Source organism: Eleginops maclovinus, chromosome 4 (genome assembly GCF_036324505.1).
Source record: "Eleginops maclovinus isolate JMC-PN-2008 ecotype Puerto Natales chromosome 4, JC_Emac_rtc_rv5, whole genome shotgun sequence".
NCBI classification, from domain to species: Eukaryota; Metazoa; Chordata; class Actinopteri; order Perciformes; family Eleginopidae; genus Eleginops; species Eleginops maclovinus.
Window position 1 is genome coordinate 35,881,507 of NC_086352.1, and position 20,374 is coordinate 35,901,880.

General features: G+C 39.1%; 2 protein-coding genes across 2 annotated transcripts in view; both read left to right on the top strand.

The window, feature by feature from the left end:
- Positions 1-9,798, top strand: part of LOC134863103 (mucin-5AC-like) — a 33,375-nt gene extending 23,577 nt beyond the window's left edge. Inside the window, 18 exon segments of the mRNA XM_063881370.1 lie at positions 564-739; positions 1,199-1,370; positions 1,533-1,777; positions 1,981-2,164; positions 2,357-2,543; positions 3,064-3,242; positions 3,337-3,406; positions 3,513-3,643; positions 4,804-4,838; positions 4,932-5,100; positions 5,591-5,689; positions 5,801-5,844; positions 6,515-6,637; positions 7,425-7,520; positions 8,071-8,199; positions 8,625-8,664; positions 9,063-9,186; positions 9,463-9,798. Of these exon segments, the coding sequence (XP_063737440.1) occupies positions 564-739; positions 1,199-1,370; positions 1,533-1,777; positions 1,981-2,164; positions 2,357-2,543; positions 3,064-3,242; positions 3,337-3,406; positions 3,513-3,643; positions 4,804-4,838; positions 4,932-5,100; positions 5,591-5,689; positions 5,801-5,844; positions 6,515-6,637; positions 7,425-7,520; positions 8,071-8,199; positions 8,625-8,664; positions 9,063-9,186; positions 9,463-9,682 (2,423 nt within the window). The 3' untranslated portion in view covers positions 9,683-9,798.
- A 3,881-nt stretch (positions 9,799-13,679) lies between these two features.
- Positions 13,680-20,374, top strand: part of LOC134863104 (mucin-5AC-like) — a 53,192-nt gene continuing 46,497 nt past the window's right edge. The window contains exons 1-6 of the mRNA XM_063881371.1: positions 13,680-13,755; positions 14,245-14,292; positions 14,357-14,615; positions 15,887-16,001; positions 17,276-17,360; positions 17,768-17,874. Coding sequence (XP_063737441.1) covers positions 13,680-13,755; positions 14,245-14,292; positions 14,357-14,615; positions 15,887-16,001; positions 17,276-17,360; positions 17,768-17,874 — 690 coding nt within the window. The remainder of the gene's footprint in view (positions 13,756-14,244; positions 14,293-14,356; positions 14,616-15,886; positions 16,002-17,275; positions 17,361-17,767; positions 17,875-20,374) is intronic.

Consider the following 20,374-nt stretch of genomic DNA (forward strand, 5'->3'; position numbering starts at 1 on the left):
TTGTATTATAACTGATTACTAGTAGGATTGCAATGTTACAATGCATTTGAAAACTAGATAATTTGATCATAGAAGGACATACTGCCTGAATTGTATTTAATTTTTTCATTCAATCTTCTTTCACACTTTTTAATTTTAAATATGTTTTTTGAAATGCAGTGAGTGGACATCTGATTTATTAAACAAAAATACGGTTTTTGCTTTTGAGTCAACTACATTATTCTGTAAGCCTTAAATTAATTACATTTTTGATACGGACTAAATTGGTTTCTTCTTTTCCAGGTTTATATTGTTCTGTTTATTTTTTGTACATAATACGCTAAAGTAAAGTGTTTGCATGGTGATGGCATTGTATTTCCTATTGAGGTAATCCAAAAGTAACTGGAAGTAATCAGGTTACTTTATATGGTTAAACTTAGATAAGGTCATTTATTAAACTTGTTTTACATTTAACAAATTTTTTACAGAATATACTTATAAAGTAATGCTCCGAACTCTATAACATTGACACATGTGATATTTGACAGACTCGTTCTCACAAACCTGCTGTGTCTCATTTTCAGGCTCCATAGTATACAATGAGACAGACCAGGATGGTTACTGTTACATAGGGTACTGCAATGACAGCTGTCACGTAGTAACCAAAGGAATGCCCTGTCCTACACCTGCACCCACGCCTGCACCCACACCTACACCTGCAATTCTATATTGTCTTACTGAAGATGGTCAAAAAAAAAAGGTAATTCTTGATTTCTATTCCTTACATATTGTTTTTGTTTTTATATGCAATTGTTCAACCCAACAACTGTAGTCAGACAATCAATTGTGCATTTTTAGTTGTTATACCTACTTTTCTAATGAATTCTTTCGGTTAAGTCAGCAAAACTATTTGGTTAAGTTAAGGATTTATTTTTTCTTTAGATAGAAAACAAGGTCAATACTTTTGTTCTGTGTCCCATCCCTCCCCTACAGAGTTTTCTGGCTGATATACTATGTAACTGACATGTTGTCGCTTTTATTCAATTATTTGGTGAAAAAACGTGCTGGAACATGATAAGCACTACCTTCTAAAACCCCTGATAGCACCCATTTAATTAGATGATAAATGTAACCAGTTGTTAAATACTTTTATTGTTATTAATGCATTTAATACAAGTCATCGCTGTTTTTAAACACCAATCTATGATTATCCTCACAGGATGGTGAAACTTGGTTTCAGAGTAAATGTACTGTGGCAACGTGTCGAAATGGCACTGTGAACCTGAGCTCCCTAATGTGCCCAACACAAAAGCCTGTAGTCTGTGCAAATAACTTCGCTCCAATCATAGTGCAGGATGATGAAGGATGCTGCACCCACTATGAATGTCAATGTAAGTCTGACCTGCTAAAATGTTGCTTCTTGAAATATTCTAAGGTTGAACATGTAAAAGCATTTTACCTGAACAATGTTTTTTATCTACTCTTTCTCTATTTTGTTTCAACAATTGCTTGAAATGTCATAAAAAAAACTGAAATATTTGTTTGATATAAAGGTTTCTGCTACGGTTGGGGAGATCCCCATTATGTCACCTTCGATGGAACCTATTATGGTTTTCAAGGCAACTGTTCCTACTGGCTGGTGAAAGAGATCTCCCCCAGATATAACTTCAGTGTTATGATTGACAACTACTACTGTTCTCCTGATGGCTTGTCCTGTCCTCAGTCCATGACAGTCTTTTACAAAAGTTACAAGATCTTTATAACGCAAAAGGAAATAAATGGCATGCGTAAAAATCAGGTAATTAAATGTAACTATTAGCTTTCTTAATTTAAATTCAAACTAGTGATTATCCTAGCTTCAACACTTTTTTGTTCCCTTCCTTGCAAATGCAACCCATTGTGTGAACCTTCCAGAACTGATTTGATCATTTTTTGTAAAAAATGTCCAATACTGTATATAGGCGCATTGAAATAAATTGTCATTTCTGCTTTTTGTTTTAGGTTTTGGTGAATGACAGGCATGTAAGTCCTGCATACCAGAACGTCGACTTCCGTATAACCACCACTGGTATTGATACAGTGCTTGTCATCCCTAAAATACATGCCAAGATCATCTTCTCAGGGCTCATGTTCAGCATCAACCTGCCTTATAGTCAATTTGCCAACAACACCTGGGGACAGTGTGGTAAGTTTTGCAGTTTAAATGAAAAGCATCTCAAGTCATGTAGACTTTAGAAAGCAGTTGATGATGGACATGCTCCAAATCTACAGAGGTTGAATATTTTGGGAAGTTAATACTTACAAAAGATGGAATCTATTGTACCTATTCGACCCATTCTGCCATCCGTGTGATTGATAATGATGAGGGTTTCTCCAGGCACATGTGACAACAACCGGACAGATGACTGCATGTTGCCCAGTGGCAAAATAGATTCTTCATGTCCTAATATGGCACACGAGTGGCATACTAATAACAGCAACTGTGAACAACCTCCTCCCTCACCAAAAACAACACCTGCGCCCAATACCTGCAATACAAGCATCTGTGAGATCATTGGGAGCAGGTAGGAGTAAACCTGTCATCTATCAGTCTATTCGTCAGTAACATCAGTTTAACATTGTTTAGTTCTAATTATACATTTCAGTTGATGATTTTTTACTGTAGCAACAGTTTTTATATATACGGTACATAGTATGGGAGATAAACTCTTTCTGGAGGGAACACAGAGATTTAAGCCTTTGCCCTATAGAACACACTACAGGAGAGGGAACACCGAAAGAAGTTAGGCCAACATCAGCCTGTGGGAAAACGCTTTCATATCAGGCTTTCTATCTCACCCATGCCCTCCAGATATCATGCAAATGTTGCATTGTGGCTTTATTCATCATGTAAAGCCACAGGAAACAAAAGATAACTGACTCTTCTGTCCTAATGACAAAAAGCCATCAATAAGTCATATTTCCTCTTTTTTAAAGCCCTTATTAGACAACACACATTCTGTTTTATTTATTTGCATGTCTTGTTAATGTGTCACGATGTGTTCAGCTTGTGTCCATTCTGACTTTAAATCTGCTACTCCCCAGTGTATTTGAACCTTGCCACAAGGTAGTTGACTACACTCCTTTTGTTGAGGCCTGTGAGTTTGACGTTTGTCAGATGCCTATTGGTCACATTGGCTGCACCAGCTTACAAACCTACGCTGAAGTGTGTGCTGAGGCAGGAGTGTGTATCGACTGGAGGAGTTCCACCAAAGGATTCTGTGGTATGCAACAGATTGTGTTATACAGGCACTATAACAATATCACAGCAATGACCTCAACAAAGCATGATGTTTATTCTCTCTTTGTCTCTAATAGTATTTACATGTCCCAGTCCCAAAGTGTACCAGCCCTGTGGCCCTCAGGTGGAGTCTACCTGTGATTCCTGGTACAGATATTCACCAACTCTCATCACACTCAATCCATTAACATTAATTTATGCTTTGACTCACATACAACATTGACTCTCACACAATATGTTGTTGTCTCTGCAGGTACAATGAGAAATTCATCCGTACTGTAAATGAGTTCAGTGAGATGACTAGTGGGAAGATGGAGGGTTGCTTCTGCCCCAATGGCACCACCCTCCTCTTCTCTGCCTCTGATGAATGTGTTCCCACCTGTGGTAAGAGCAGATGGCACTTTAGCGATCTCACATTCAATAATGGATTGTATTTTTTCTGATCTTTTGTGACAGTTAGTGTGCTGCACCCCAGTTATGCACCTTATCTTAGACCAACTGTGTTATTTATCCTTATCTTTTACCTTAAAGTCTTAAAGTTACCACAACTTTGCCGTACTGTCGCTGACATTTGGAATGGTAAAATGTATAAAAAATGTTCTTATTTTCCACTTTATCGCAGAACTGCAATCTTTTCCTCATCATTAATAACCTGCACACATATAAAGGTTTTTGCTTCACCTCTTCAGTTTTATGCCAGAGGTGTCCAAACTACAGCCCGGGGGCCAACTGCGGCCATTGGTCCATTTTTAATTGGCCCGTAGCAAATTCTAAAAGTATAATGAAATATGGCCCTCACCTGAAAATGCTTGTCTTGTATTGTACCTCTTAGTATTCATGTGTTAAAATCCACATTTCAAAATACATTCAGTGAATTAAAGCTGAAAATAGTTTCTAACAAATCTTAGTTGATTTAAAAAAAGAGCCCAATAACTTATGCATAGCTTGAAATATACCCTTAATATTTCCCCTTCTTATGAGCAATCTGAGGCTTCTGTTTTAAGGAAGGGGCTGCCAACAAGATAAAAGAAATCCTACGGAGAGCTGTGATGAAGGCTATATTGTTTTCTTTAAGTATCAAGAATAATTTACCTACACTTGATTGATTATGCACACTTATTACTTAATTAATGAGGCGATATACCTCACCTCTAGTGAGGGGCCCAGCCCTTTGAGTGTTTTTCTGTATGTGGCCCTCAGTGAAAAAAGTTTTGAACCTCCTGGCCTATGTAAAACAACATATTCAATTTAAAGTGAAGGTAGACAAGCAGTGATTTAGCACTGAAGCTGTGGTATTAGGTCTTAGCCAATTTAAATACAGAGCATGCATATTAAAAACACCCTGCCAAGGCAATGGGTTAAGGGCCGTTTGGCCAGTTGTAATAGTGAACAATCATTACGAATATGAAGTTTGAACATCAAATTAGGAAAAATATGATGATCTTTAAAATACTCAGTTTTTACCAGCCTTATCTCTTGAGGCTGGCTGGCCAAACCCCAAATTATTGTAAATAACTTAATTATTTCTATTTTGCCCCTAACAGAAATATGTCGAATGGCAAATGGAAAATGGACAGAGGTAAATGTTTTTTCAACAATGCCAGATCCTTTTTATAACCCCTTTGATAATGCTATGCCTCCTACTATACTTAAATTAACATTGTGTCTTCAGGCCAATTCCACGTGGATAGAAGACTGTCAAGAGTGTATTTGTGAGGAGGACACTATGCAGGTCATTTGCAGCAACGTATCCTGTCCAGAACAGCCACCTGTCAGCTGTGACAAGCCGGGTCAGGTTAGAGTCAATAATACCGTTGGCTGCTGTCGAGAGGATAAGTGTGGTAAGTGAGCAGCCAGAAGGTAATTCACTTTGTGTTAACTTAAAGGTTTATACCTTTAAGTTGAGCCTGAGGATGGCCACTGTGCAGGAACCATGTCTGTCTGACAGATCCATAAATGATGGTTGACAGAAATCATCAATGTATAAAACTAAAAATCAGATGCTTCCAGACTGTATGCAGAGGTTGCTCCAAATGAGCTCGAGTCAGGATGAACTAAGGTTACAGGTTAAAAGTTGTTAAATGAACTAAAGCAAGACAACAGTTTTCTGTTTTTTCACTAGATCAGTTATGGCAGAATGTTTGCAGGAATTCATGTTCAAAGTGAGATAACACCCTAGAGAATTGTACTTATGTTAATGTAATGGAGGACCAAAACGGACCAAACCATGGTATTTTCTTGCCTGTTGTGAAAACTATACAGTTTTTAATAGGATGTTTCTAATTGATGTAGTAAAGAAGTATCTTATGATATTGGTTTGCGTTTAAACAGAGTGTGATGTGAAGCAGTGCCCTGGGGTTGTGCCGTCCTGTCCTGTGGGTTCTACTATCCACACCACTGTGGGAGTCTGTTGTTTGAGTCAGTACTGCGGTGAGTGTGCCATGCTGGTCCATGTTGCTTACACTGCTTCACCAAGTTCTCACTGGTAGTAGTTTTGAAGCAAAATTAATCTAAAATGTAATTGATATTTTTCCCTCCCAGTGCCCATTCCAGATGTGTGTGTATTCAACAACATTGAATATCAGGTGAGATCACACATTTCAATGTGATGTGTAGATTTACATCATAAGGATTACAAAAGAGCTTTGTTTAAAACTCAGAGGAATGTGTCATCTTACACTCCAGTTATCAAGGACATTTCTAGAGCTACTAAGTGTTAGTAGTGTGGGACATTTATGGTGGTTGTATGCAGCATAAATGGTTTTATGCTGCTGTACTGTATGCTAAACTATTGTAAAAATACAACCTTTGGGAAAATCCAGGAAAATGCTTCTTAGCCCCATGTTCCAGGATTGATAGTCTATTAAAATACAAAAAGTGCATTCTTTCTAAACACATGTGCAGTAGATCTGTTGAAACCATAGAAGACATAGAAAGCCACTGGACATTATGTGTAGAGTTGTGTTGTGTTTTTTGGTTTTATTGAATCTATTCATTTCTTGCGTCATAATGCAGTCTCTCTTACATATGAAAAGTTGAATTCATAAGTCATAGCATATCCACGAGGAGCTGGTTCATGGTTGAGTCCTCTTTCCATGGATACAAAGGTAAATTATGAACATACACTAGTGGATATTTTCCAGTTAGACTTATAAAACACAATCCAACAACACAGTAATGAACCCTGAGGTATTATTGAGGACTGCACAATAGGCGATATTATTTCTGTACTGACTGCTCACCCTGTCCACCCAGGTTGGAGACTCAGTGCCCATGAAGTCATGTGAGAAGTGCATATGTAGTTCCCGGACCAATGCCAGCAGCCACCACAACATCATAGAATGTCAGCTGTTACCATGTGACACACACTGCTCTGTGGTAAGATATTCAACATCCAATCAATTGTCAACACGTTTCAAGCTGGGCACAATGTTTGCTGGTCGGCTGTATACTTGCCTTACCATACAGTTATGTCTTTCCTTAACTGACCTAAATAATAGTTTTGGTAAACTTTCTTTTGGGGTGATGGAATCTGGAGCAGCCCTCCATCAGAATCAGAACCAGAAGTTCTTTATTTGTCCCACATCGCTCCATCATACATATTTGTTTATAAGTTCATACTCACCAGGTTCTTAATTATGAGATAAGTATGATTATTAACCACATTCTATCCCAAACATTTATATTCTTTTTTTTCAAAGGCAAAGGTCGTTTTCGATCCACAATAATGCCCATAAAAACTGAGCTCAGAGGTGGACTTTTCTAATCTGCTTTTATTGTAGGTTCAATCATAAAATATGGAATAAGAAAACGAGAAACGGAAAACTTCCAAATTTGAATGAAAACCATCTATTTAATACACAAAGTAAATCAAGTTTTAGGCCATTTTCATGACCTTTGCTTGGATACACGTTTCTTTTCAGACCAGCCCCACACATACTCAAGAGGTTTAGTGATCTGTATTTGCCCCAGCTTTAGTGCTACTGCCGCTGGAAATATTTAATACAAAAAGTAAGCAATACTGTAAACCAAACCTATTTCAAGCCTTTATTCAAATTGCGATGTTCTCATACTGCACATTTTAAGATGTTAATATCAGATCTCATGCAGCTTTTATGATGTAACTTGTTTTGTGTGCTGAATGAGTCTTTGTGTCCCTGTTCAGGGTTATGAGTACCAGGTCAGCACTGCTCAGTGCTGTGGACAGTGTGTCCAGGTCAGCTGTGTTGTCGCACTGCCGAACTCCACACACGCATTAAAGGTTAGTATATGTGTGTGTGCACTGTGCGTTTGGAGAGAGAGTGAAAGAGGTTAGATGTGATGATTCTTTGAAGTCATCAACATTCATTTTGTGTTTGTTTTTGCTTATGGTTTATTCCAACTATGCTTTGTTTTGGAACATTTCTAGCAATGTAGTATTTTGCATTATGTTAAAAAAAAAAAAGTATAACATACATAACCCCTGATGTGACATTTCTTCAAGTTTTTCCAGTCATGCCACTAGAATCAGCAAAAAATCCACAAGAGAGGAAATGCATCTTTATTCCATGACACACACTGAAAGACAGAGCAGACAAGGCAACATTCCAGATGTGAAGATGACTCTGATGAAGCACTCTCTGAGAGACTTCTTACCTTACTCAGTGGTACAGTGTGCTGATCTTCGGATCAGGGTTAGAGTAGGTTCGAGTCCCACTGCAGTCAGCATGTCGTTGTGTCCCTGTGTGTCCACAGTATTAAGTGTATGTAAGTCGCTTTGGATAGAAGCGTCTAAAGAGTGACATGTCATGTAATTTGATTTTATTCTTCAGCCTGGAACCCTTTGGAGCCCCGCTGGGAACCCCTGTGTGAAGTTTGAGTGTGTGAAGATTGGTAATCACTTCATTACTGTTGAGGCCAAGACCACGTGTCCTCCCTACAACCCTGCAGAATGCATACCGGTAATTTACAGACACACACACGCACGCACGCTCACATGCACGCACGCTCACTCACTCACTCACTCACTCACTCACTCACTCACTCACTCACTCACTCACTCACTCACTCACTCACTCACTCACTCACTCACTCACTCACTCACTCGCTCGCTCGCTCACTCACTCACTCACTCACTCACTCACTCACTCACACACTCACACACTCAAACACTCACTCACACACTCACTCACACACTCACTCACTCACACACACACACACACACACACACACACACACACACACACACACACACACACACACACACACACACACACACACACACACACACACACACACACACACACACACACACAAACACACACACACACACTCTATGAGAGGCAGCAGAATACTGATGTGATATGGTTGTGTGTGTCTCTTGCAGGGAACTGAGACCGTAGCTCCAGACGGATGCTGCCACATCTGTACGTATTGCTTTCATGACTTGCTTTTCACACTTGCACACTATTTAGCTGGCTCCCCTCTCACTCTGCTGCACATTGATGTCCACAAATGATTTAACCTTTCAGAAGCATTGTGATCAGCTGGTCTCAATCATTCATATCATCATAACAACTTGTGTCCTACATAAATAAATCCATTCAGCAACTGGTTTCTGTATTGATGCAGGGCAGTTACCTGACAGCAAGGAGCTCACATAAGTTCTCATGTTCAATAAAGAGATCTTTTACAAAAAAAACCTTTTCAACCTTGACTTGCTCCCAACCGAAGCAGGCAAAGTTGCCTCCAGAGTCCACAGCTGCTATGAATCTGTAAACCAGGTCAGTTTTAAAGATCTCATTCCTTCTCTGTCCTGCTTCAGGTATTCCCATAGGTCAGCCCTGCAGTGTGAGCAGCGCTGCTGTGACCCTGGAGAGCCAAGGCTGCCAATCCAAAGAGCTGATCAATGTCACATCTTGCAACGGAGCATGTGGAACCTTCACCTTGTAAGTCTCCCTCATGTCATTGTCCCAGTATGGGTATATTATTGTTATTATTATTATTATTATTATTAGTATTATTATTATTATTATTATTATTATTAATAATAATAATAATAATAATAATACTTCATGATACATACACATCTCAGACTTTGTACTTTCACTATGACATCATCGGTGTTATTGTCTCTGATGAAGTTTCAATCATTATGTATATTGAATGCATATGATTGTTTGCCTTCTCTGTCATCTTCACACGTGGCTCCACTCTCTCCTCAGTTACTCTACCAAAATGCGAGCTCTGCAGCACACCTGTTCCTGCTGCCAGGAGGTGGCTACGTCTGAGAGGCAGATCCAGCTCTCCTGCCCCGACAGCACGGAGATCAGCTACAGCTACACCCACATCGAGGCCTGCGCCTGCCTCAACACAGACTGCTCTCCGGTGGGCCGCAGTCAGATCTCTGCCCCCGCTGCCAGCTCTCGCAGACGCAGGAGATAAGGCCAAAACTAGGCATCAGCTGCATACATTTTCTTCTATTTATGTCTCATGTATTAGGGTGGATACAATTATAAACCCACCAATATCTCTTTAATAAAGATCATACTGTACTGCAAGCCGAGTATGTCTGTTTCTCTATGCACACGTGTGAGTGTGTGGACGCGTCAATGTGAGAAGGGCCAACTTTGAAATGAAATCTAAGTCAAATGTCTACAATAAACCCAGTTTTAATTTATTCAAATTAAATACATGATTTAATTTAATACACAATTCTGATTGGGAAATTTAGACAATAAGGCCCCAGCAGGAAGAAAAGAAACACAAACAAGAAAACAATAGAAGGAAAGAGGTTAAAGGCGGGGAGAGCTGGACAACAGGATTTTACAGTCATTAGAGAGATCCGGGACACTTTTATTTCTATCTCATCAATGAGCTGCTCTCCACATATTAGCCCTTACTGAGGGTCTGATGAGGGTGATGTGCTTTGAGCAGTTATATTTCCCCCACCGACTTCCTCACAGATTTTCTCATTTGTAACATCTTTATCTCACTGTTTCCTGCTAGGCTGATTTTTGTTCAACAGTTCCCCGGTGATACAACATTCCATCCATAGCAACAAAGAGGAGAGAAGAGTGCTACGCTTACACTCAGATCAAGCTTATATCCACAGTGGAGCTATAGTTTATTCATTATTAACTTTTTTCAAAAACAGTGTTCTTATTGTTATTTGATTTTGGTAAAAGGAGTTATCACAGAGGAAAACAGATCGATTGAAACCAAACACAAATTTAATTTAGAAACTTTATCTTTCATATGTGTTGACCTATGTTTCAAATGAAGAGTTTCATGAAATGTGAAATGTGTACTGAATGAATAAGTTAGCATTTAATTTAAATTCACCAAAAAGGGAACCTTTTTCTAAGATTTCAGAGTTACACATTTAGTTTCTTTCTAGGAAATATCAACATGTGTATTATAGTAACTGCATATTGTAGCTCTTAGAGCAAGACCATGTTCTAAAGACTATCAGCAGCGCACATTCAGGCTGTGACCACATCCTGCTTCCAGTTTACCTCCCAACCCTGAGTATTTGCGCAGGACTTGTGACATAAAAGGTCATAGCAGCGCTATGATGACAGAGCAGCCAAATACAGAACATGGAAACTGCGCCAAGTCGCAGACAAGCGCTCCCAGTATGACGCCTTTGAGCAGGGCGGTGTCACACAACACGCATCCTCCAGTCAGGTCTTTGTTAGGCTCAGGGTGGAACAGAACATGTAATCATAGAAGTCTTAGTGCACAAGGATGTTCACTTAATCTACCTTTATCCTACTAACGCAGCAAATATCACTGACCTTTCAACATTAACTCATTAGGCATAGTAAGTGTCCAGGTGACAGTGTGGAGTTATGAAAGAGAAAAACAGGTCAGCCATCAAGCACACACACACACACACACACACACACACACACACACACACACACACACACACACACACACACACACACACACACACACACACACACACACACACACACACACACACACACACACACCTTACTTTAGCATAGGATTTCTTTTAGGTTGTTTTCTAGCCAATGCTTAATACTTGTAAGCAGCTGCTCAGACACTATGCTCACATTCTTACATGAGCAGCTCTGTTTCAAAGACATATTTGTGGAAACTTAAATGTTAATCGGCTGTAAGTCAAAAAGAAATGAAGGATCAATAGCCTTAATATACATTGCACTTGTACCCACACAAAAAGATTGCACTTATATGACTTGAGTATTGAAAAGTGAGTTGAAAATGTAACAAGAGCTTTGGTATAACACTAAAAGTTACAATATTTTCATAGGTAAAGTTATGCGATTTGTAATATTTTGTGTATTTGAGCAGATTTGTGTTCACAAAAGACTAAAACCAATGTCCAATTTATAAATATTTATAAAGAGACAGAGAAGCTTTAACTGGACTTTAGTAAAAAGAGTGAGTGACCAACATGAACAGAAAGGTGATGTGTGTGTTGTCCTGTCTGAATGGTCTGGGAGGGAACACTTCAACTCTGACCTGCTTTGTTTGAGTGACTAGAAGACTGTGAGACCACCCGACCTGTCCAACTGCTCACGGTCGGCTTCATCCATGTCGAATGACAAGAGTGGGAAAGCATAGAAGTATAACAAAAAATATATTAACCTAAAAATAATAAAGGGCCTTAAAAACATAATCGAAATGTTACCAATTTATGACTAATTAAATTAAGAAAAGTGTCCATCTAAATGGACAGTTGTTGGTACAGACATCTTCTGAACATGTGTATTTTTATACTATACTTCTGCAAGAATTCAACTTGTAAGTAGTAATATTTCATAAAATGACTTTGCAATATATTGCATGCCATTTTCTGAGTTGACGGTGTTACATAAGGGCTGGCAAGTTTTTATTGACACCACACAAACACATTAGCTTGCAAAGCAGATCAGAGCTTTTGTGAACGATGCACCACAGGATGCATATCCTGGACTAAGGGAACTGAGTCAATGTGGAATATTTAAGCAGGCCTCTGAAATCAACACAAGCCAAACAACCCTACCTCCTTAGAGAAACACCCTGGATGTAGACACCTGAACAATGTGGGATTTTGTGTTCAATTTCCAGAGCCGACTCGAGTGTTGGGTGTGGACCGCTGACTATTACAACTTTTTTGCACTGAATAAGTTGTTGGTTATATATTTTGAATGTATAGTGCTTGGTATCTTTAAGTCATTTAAAATAATTAACATGAATGTTGATTTAATGTCCAATTGTATTTTAAAGTAGAAAGAAGTATCTGGTTTGCAGGACACATTGTCTCTGATGTATATATTAAATCCCTGCTTGCATGGACCCATGAACGCACAGCCTTCTTTTAAGACTCTCATAACCTGGACACAAAACACCCAATCCAGTCCCCCACATCTTTAGACATACAGCTCAAATAAGCTGAATATACAATAGTTAAGTCAAGTGAAATGTAGACAAAAATGTTGTTCAAATTCAACACAACATTTGCAAGTAAAACTTCATCAACAGAGCAACAATTACAACAATAGATATCGATGGGAAAATGAAAAGCACTAAGAAAAACCGTTGAAGACCACTGAAAATACCTACGTCTTTAAGTTTTTTTAAGAAGTGTCAAAGGAGAAGAGGACGCGCTTAAAAGCAACTTTATTGAGGATTTAAGAAGCCTAAATTGGAGTAGGGGCAAGAAGTCCCGAAATGTGTCATCTCTTGTATTGTAAAAAAACACAATCACAGGTCTGTTTTTAACAGGTAGCCAGTGGAGGGATGCTAGCACTGGTGCATATGTAGATCCTTTTCTGTCTTTATTCAGAAGCGTGTTTTTGGATTTTAGAGCATGGTTTCTTCATTTCATGATCCATTCATGGGGAAGCTGTGGCGCAGTGGGATAGTGCGCTGAACTTCAGATCCGGGAAGAGCTGGTTCCAGTCTGAATACAGTCACACTGTCATTGTAACTCTTCACCCCAAATTGCTCCTGTGAGGGTTGTCCACAGTAATGAAGTGGCATGTAATGGACTATGTAATAAAGTCAATTTTCTTTCTCTTCAAAACTATGCATGCCCTCACAAAAACAACCCCTGCTTCTACCTAAACTGCATGTCTCTACGACAGCACCAAGACAGTGAGGCAGCTGGTCTTTATCCTTTCCAGCTGACGGTTCTGTGGTTCATCAGAGGCCTGTAAACGGAACAAGTGCAGTGATAGAGGTGGTGATATGTTTGCTGAGCAAACACATCAACCTTGTTTGTACTCAGAGGTATTCATTCCATATGCAAATACCAACCACACTTAAGACATTAACAGTGAAGGGGGGAAGGACAATAGGCGGAACCGCTTAACTCTCTTCCTCTCTGAGCTCCACCTTCGCGGTTATAAAGGCATTTGCCCTCCAGGTGAGTAGTGTCATAGTGGGTCAGTCCTCAGGAGCAAACATGGGGACCATAGGATTCCAATTCACATCTTGGCTCATCTTCCTGATGCTGCTGGTCAGCTCAGTTCCTCATAAAGGTGAGTGGTGACCTGGAAAATGCTAGCAGCTTCTCACTTTTACAGATAAATATTATAGATAGACTAAAAGCTGATTGGAAAATGTAATAGAGAGGAAAACTGGACATTAACAGTAACTCAGTTTGGAGGAAATAGGACGTACTCAATATATTGTCATTATGACATTTTATTTATCACTTTGATAGTGTTTCATTGTACTTGTCTGTAAAATATAATAAGAAACTACAAATACATTGTGTTATATTACAATACATTTGCAACATAATAGTCTTACTTTGACTTTCAAAGCACGAGTCAGCTCATTAGAGGTTACCCATCATCATACCAAACACAGACTAATGTCATGTTTCACAGCCAACACCAAAGGACATGTCCCTGTTCGCTCAGTGTAAGCATCATTAGACTTTAATATTCAGGGAAGTGTCCAGACTACATTTACACAGTTGTTATGGGAAGCATTCAAATAAACATTTGTTCTCTTCATTACAGTAAACATAATTCCTTCTCTTCAGACAGGGAGCCTGAGTAAACTAAAGGGTTTTTGGTCACCCTTTCATTTCAGTTAAAAAGATGTGTGCTGATAATGTTAATCTTGTTTCAGCGAATGAAAATGAGATCGGCCGAGTATGCACAACTTGGGGTCATTACCACTGGAAGACATTTGATGGAGATTTCTACCAGCTGGCCTCCAGCTGTAACCATATCTTGGCCTACCAGTGTAAAGAAAGCTACAATGATTTCAGCCTCCAAATGAGGCGCACAGTCATTGACGACATCCCCACCATTAGCAACATTATCATAAATCTTGAAGGTTCTGATGTGGAGATCTCCAACAGCTCAGTGATACTCGATGGCAAGACGTAAGTCCAAACCAGATCAGTCCAGCACATGATTCCCTGAGACACTTCGCAGGAATGTGATATACACTTGAAAGCTTTATAAAAATGTATTAAGTCATCATTGAGTAAAGGTTCTTTAGGCTCCTTCACAACGCAAGATCTTTGTTTTACTGCAATCTGTTGTAGATACTTAAGCACACAAAGTTTAGATACATAGTTATTTTAACTACAATAGGAACAACTTCAAGCTGCACCTTTACTAAAAGCCGCAATGTGAAGCAGCTTACTCTTCCTGATAATGACTTCATTTAAGTTTTGCTTTCAGAAAAATGAACAAAACACCACTTTACATTTTAAAGGTCCCCTATTATGCCTTTTATACATACATATGTGTCCCTGGTTTGTAAGTAGACTCACAAAGTGTCAGAAAATACAACCCTTATTAGAGTTATTGCAGTAGGTAGGAATGTTCTCCTGTATCTGTCCTTGTGACAGCGGAGCTGGAGCAGTCTGTTGGAGAAGGAGCTCCGCTGTCTGTCCAGCTACAGGTGGAGAGGGTGGGTGGGGTTATCCATGATGGACAACAGTTTGTTCAGTGTCATCCTCTCCACCACAGCCTCAAAATTGTCCAGTTTGATGCCGATGACCGAGCCACCTTTCCTGATCAGTTCATTGATTCTGCTGGCGTCACCGGTGTTCTAGTGGTAAACACTGAGAAGTGTTTCAGAGATAATGCTTGATGTGGTTTTGAGCATAATATGGCGTTTAATAACGGAGTTTCTCTGTTAGAGAAACTTCTCTCTTCAGTTAGAGATCATGCATGATGCTCCAAAGGGCTGTGGTCAGCTTCAGCTCACCTCAAATTTAAAGCTACAGTCACAGAATCAGCACTTCAGGAACAGGGCTGAAATAGAGGGGGATGAGGCATGCTACAATGGGGGATCTGTTTGGTATTTTGAGCAAAACACTTCACAGACATGTTTTGTATAGATATGAGACCTACAATATATTGTTCAAATATAGTATAATAGGAGACCTTTAAAGTCTATAATTAAGTCAGACTTTGACATTGTGTTTTTCTTCAATCTTCGGTTTGTTGTTTTTAACTTAAGTTGGTTACATGAAAGATATTATAAATATTCTATCCATCTATCAGTTATACATCAGTAATCCTTGAATGCGGACATTTCCAGAACACAGCTTTAATAATCTGTAAACTCTATGCAAAATGGCAGTGAGACAATCTCCAGATGTTGTATATTTGTTCATATATTTACACTTACTCTCTGCAGGGTTTCTCTGCCACATGTCACATACGGTGTGTCCATCATGGAGAAGGAATCTTATATCATCGTTGAAGCTAAACTGGGAATTACAGTGACCTGGAACCTGGACGACTCCCTGGAAGTATGTAGCACACACGTGTTTCCAGTTCTGTGTTCATCTCATAGGGTTTATACGCAACCGCAAAATTACATTTCATTTGTCACAGATATGTATGGATAGATAGCAACCATTGACCCATCCTATCACTAGGAGCAGTTGTCAGCTATTATTCAGCATCCAAGAAGCAGAGGTTTCTAGGGGCTTGGGGCCATCGGGCAGTACCCCGGAGAGGAACTCTCAAGTCTCGAATCGCTACTGGGTCTGTTCCCTACAGTCCCTACAGGCTGAACTACTGCAGCCATATAAAGAGCCTTAGCTAAACCCTGTTTGTGTAAATGCTTGTTATGAATATGGAATAACAAACAAAAAAAACAATTAGTCCTAAAGGATCATCTTATTTATTTAATAAAAGCAACAATTCATACGAACAGGCCAAAACGATACAACACAAACAATACAACAATAAACCTATCTAATCCCAGTTGCACTTTGAAAGAGCTCCTGGCTACAGAGCGCCATTGTTGTCCTCATCAAAGTTACCACAGTCAGAAGTAATCACAACCCCTGAATAGGTTGATGAAGAATAAACAAGATAAATTGCGGCCAGGAGTTCACAAACAATGACAAGAAATTAGAATTGCTCACAAAACCGTTATTTCAAGTTTCCCAATATGTGTGGTTTTGCTGGAAGTAGTGGTGAAAGAATGCAGTGCAAAAATCATAAATTATTTCAGTTGAATGAAAATGAGAAGTGGCATAGTATTAGCTATTTTTGTTTCTAAAGCTTGGAAAGCTTTGACTTAGATATCTATAGGGGATGAGTTAATGTGATCAATGTCATATATGAAAGTATACAGAACAGAAATGTGTTCATGTTTTCCTATAACTTTGGTCACCTGTAGGCTTTGATTGTCAGCATGTTGTATTTGGCTCGTGACACATCATATAAATCTGATGCCATTCAACTCTTAACTCAAATATTGAGCAAGGATGAGTTCAGCATTGAGTCACTCTCCTAGAAATAAGCAAACATTAGTAGTATGTACAATGTGAATATGAAAGAGTGAGTTTTGCAATAACAGGTCATGCACCAGCTGCCAAAGAATTGATCCATGTCTCACACAGCGCACATGAGTATGACCTAAACAAAATCTTAGATGGCTTACATAGGAAAACTTATATTCTGTATGTCAAAATAAGTTAAAATAGTATTTTGCTGCATCTTCGAATTATGAATCATTCATCTATAACTTGTGTTTTGCCAATAACTTCTCTATGTTTGTCCATGTTCACAGATTGAAATTGATGAGAAATACCAGAACAAGATATGTGGACTCTGTGGAAACTTTGACGGGGAGGCCAATGATTTGATGAAAGATGGTACAATTTTTTTCACTGTACTCAATGTGTGAACACTGGCCTGCACTGGCTCAATAAAATCCTATGTCTCGGTAAATGTTTCATAATCAAACTGAATATAATTTGGCCTTTTCTTACATTGATCGATACTTTGATATAAAAGGAACATTTACATAATTCATTTATAAATCACAAAACAATTGCATTCTAAACGCATAACAGACATATCTAGCAAAGCTTGCAGCTTCTGCGACTTCACTTGAAGTTTCAGCTGATGCTGCTTTCATGCTATCATGTGACGAAGGAATAAAACCCCTTCCCCTACTACCTCCCTGCTTTAAAAATGATACAAACTGTGTTCCAAGTATTTATTTACATCAAAGTGCTGTCCATAATGTCAGTGGTCATTTCTTTGTGATTACCTGTAGGCGCTCGGTTGTCTGTGGGCGACTTTGCTGACACCTACAAGGTGGACGGGCCGACAGAGAGGTGTGAGGAGCCTGCACCCACCCCAATCCAGGACTGTGGCATAAAGGTAACTCCAAACATGTTCCTTTAACATCTCATGAAGTCATTTGTTATAGGCATCAGATTCCGTATACTATACTATCCATGTCAAGCTTGAAAAAAGGCCCAGAATGTAACATTAACATTGCATTTAGATTTATTTTCACAAGCAAGGAGCATACCACCACAATTTGATGGTTATGCAGAAGTGACAGCTGTTATGAGGCAAGATAGTTTGGGGCTCAGAGGATAAGTGCCCCTAAAAAAAAAAGGCAATTGCAAAGCGGTAGTGTGAGTATGGGAGTTTGAGTGGAGATAAGGACTCCCCCTCTATTGCAAAGTGATGGAATGAGCTGCATCTGTGAAGAGCTCAGTATGCTCAGTGTTATGATATGCCTGTGTTGGTTTTCTTTAGACAGGTGAGAGGAGGCAGGGTCAGAACTGATTTCACTTTTTGGGGGTATTGCCTTTGGCTCACTAGCTGTTAGTGGTACCTGTGTGGAAGATATTGGTGGACCGAGATGGAACAGCCCGCCAAGACAGTCAATCATTTTTGGAGGACAGAAGGGCCTTTTCCTCCTACCACGAATGATACGCACCTTTCACTTTGAACACCTGCACTGAAGACCAGGCTGGACCCCTAGAATGGTGTATCTGCACCAAGAATTTTTAAAACTGTTGCTTAACCCCAGTTATTATTTTATTTTCAGCATGTATTGCGAGCCATAGAACTGAGATTATTTTACAGATATTACACAGTGTGAAGGCATGAGGGAAGTCCAACATGAGCCCCACCAGGGGGCACGAGTGAGCAGGCTGTGTACATTTATTACCCCAGGAAGGTAAAATAGAAAAGCCATGTAGGATAATCCTTCATTACACCCACATTTTTATGTAAAAACTGCTATTGATATTTCTAAATCATGGTAGGTACTTGCTGTGTATTTTAGCATATATCTGTATGTATTAAATAAACGGGCGAAATTCTTTTGGGGCATGCAAACGTTCTGCAAAGGCTCAAATCTCCCCCTGCCTGAAAGCCTCCATTGGACTCCTGTTGTTTCGTTGGTAACATAGTGACATCACTATATAACACTTGGGCTGTGTGATAGGCTAAGAAATGTCCCTTAGTGGTTGACCAATCACAACTGAGCCAGCTAGCTAACCAATCAGAGCAGACTGGGTGAAAAGAGTTGCTGCAGCACAGTCAGTATGAGAAAAATAAAGAGCTTTTTGGACATAGGGCATAGACACATGTCCCAGTAGAGAAACTACATACTGATATACACCTGAACATCAGCAGGAGAGGACCCTTTAAAGTAGAGACGCTACATACTGATATACACCTGAACATCAGCAGGAGAGGACTCTTTAAAGTAGAGACACTACATACTGATATACACCTGAAGATCAGCAGGAGAGGACTCTTTAAAGTAGAGACGCTACATACTGATATACACCTGAACATCAGCAGGAGAGGACTCTTTAAAGTAGAGACGCTACATACTGATATACACCTGAACATCAGCAGGAGAGGACTCTTTAAAGTAGAGACACTACATACTGATATACACCTGAAGATCAGCAGGAGAGGACTCTTTAAAGTAGAGACGCTACATACTGATATACACCTGAACATCAGCAGGAGAGGACTCTTTAAAGTAGAGACACTTCATACTGATATACACCTGAACATCAGCAGGAGAGGACTCTTTAAAGTAGAGACACTACATACTGATATACACCTGAAGATCAGCAGGAGAGGACTCTTTAAAGTAGAGATGCTACATACTGATATACACCTGAACATCAGCAGGAGAGGACTCTTTAAAGTAGAGACACTTCATACTGATATACACCTGAACATCAGCAGGAGAGGACTCTTTAAAGTAGAGACACTACATACTGATATACACCTGAACATCAGCAGGAGAGGACTCTTTAAAGTAGAGACACTACATACTGATATACACCTGAACATCAGCAGGAGAGGACTCTTTAAAGTAGAGACACTACATACTGATATACACCTGAACATCAGCAGGAGAGGACTCTTTAAAGTAGAGACACTACATACTGATATACACCTGAACATCAGCAGGAGAGGACTCTTTAAAGTAGAGATGCTACAGACTGATATACACCTGAACATCAGCAGGAGAGGACTCTTTAAAGTAGAGATGCTACAGACTACTACTACTACTACTGTTTGCTGAGCAGCATTTAATCACATATTTTGTATCCCTTATTTTCACAGGGAAGTGTAAAACATTACTTTTACACTTTATTTTTATTGATACTATTACACACATACAAACTATATAATTGCTTATATTCTACTCTTTTGAACTTCAAATAATGTGCAATTCCTTGTTTTTTATGCTGCTACTAAAACAAAACAAAAATCCAGGTTTGAGATCAAATAAAGTTTATGTCATCCTATTATCTTAATTGTCATTTTATAATATATAGTCTTTATATAATAATAATAATAATAATAATAATAATAATAATAATAATAATAATAA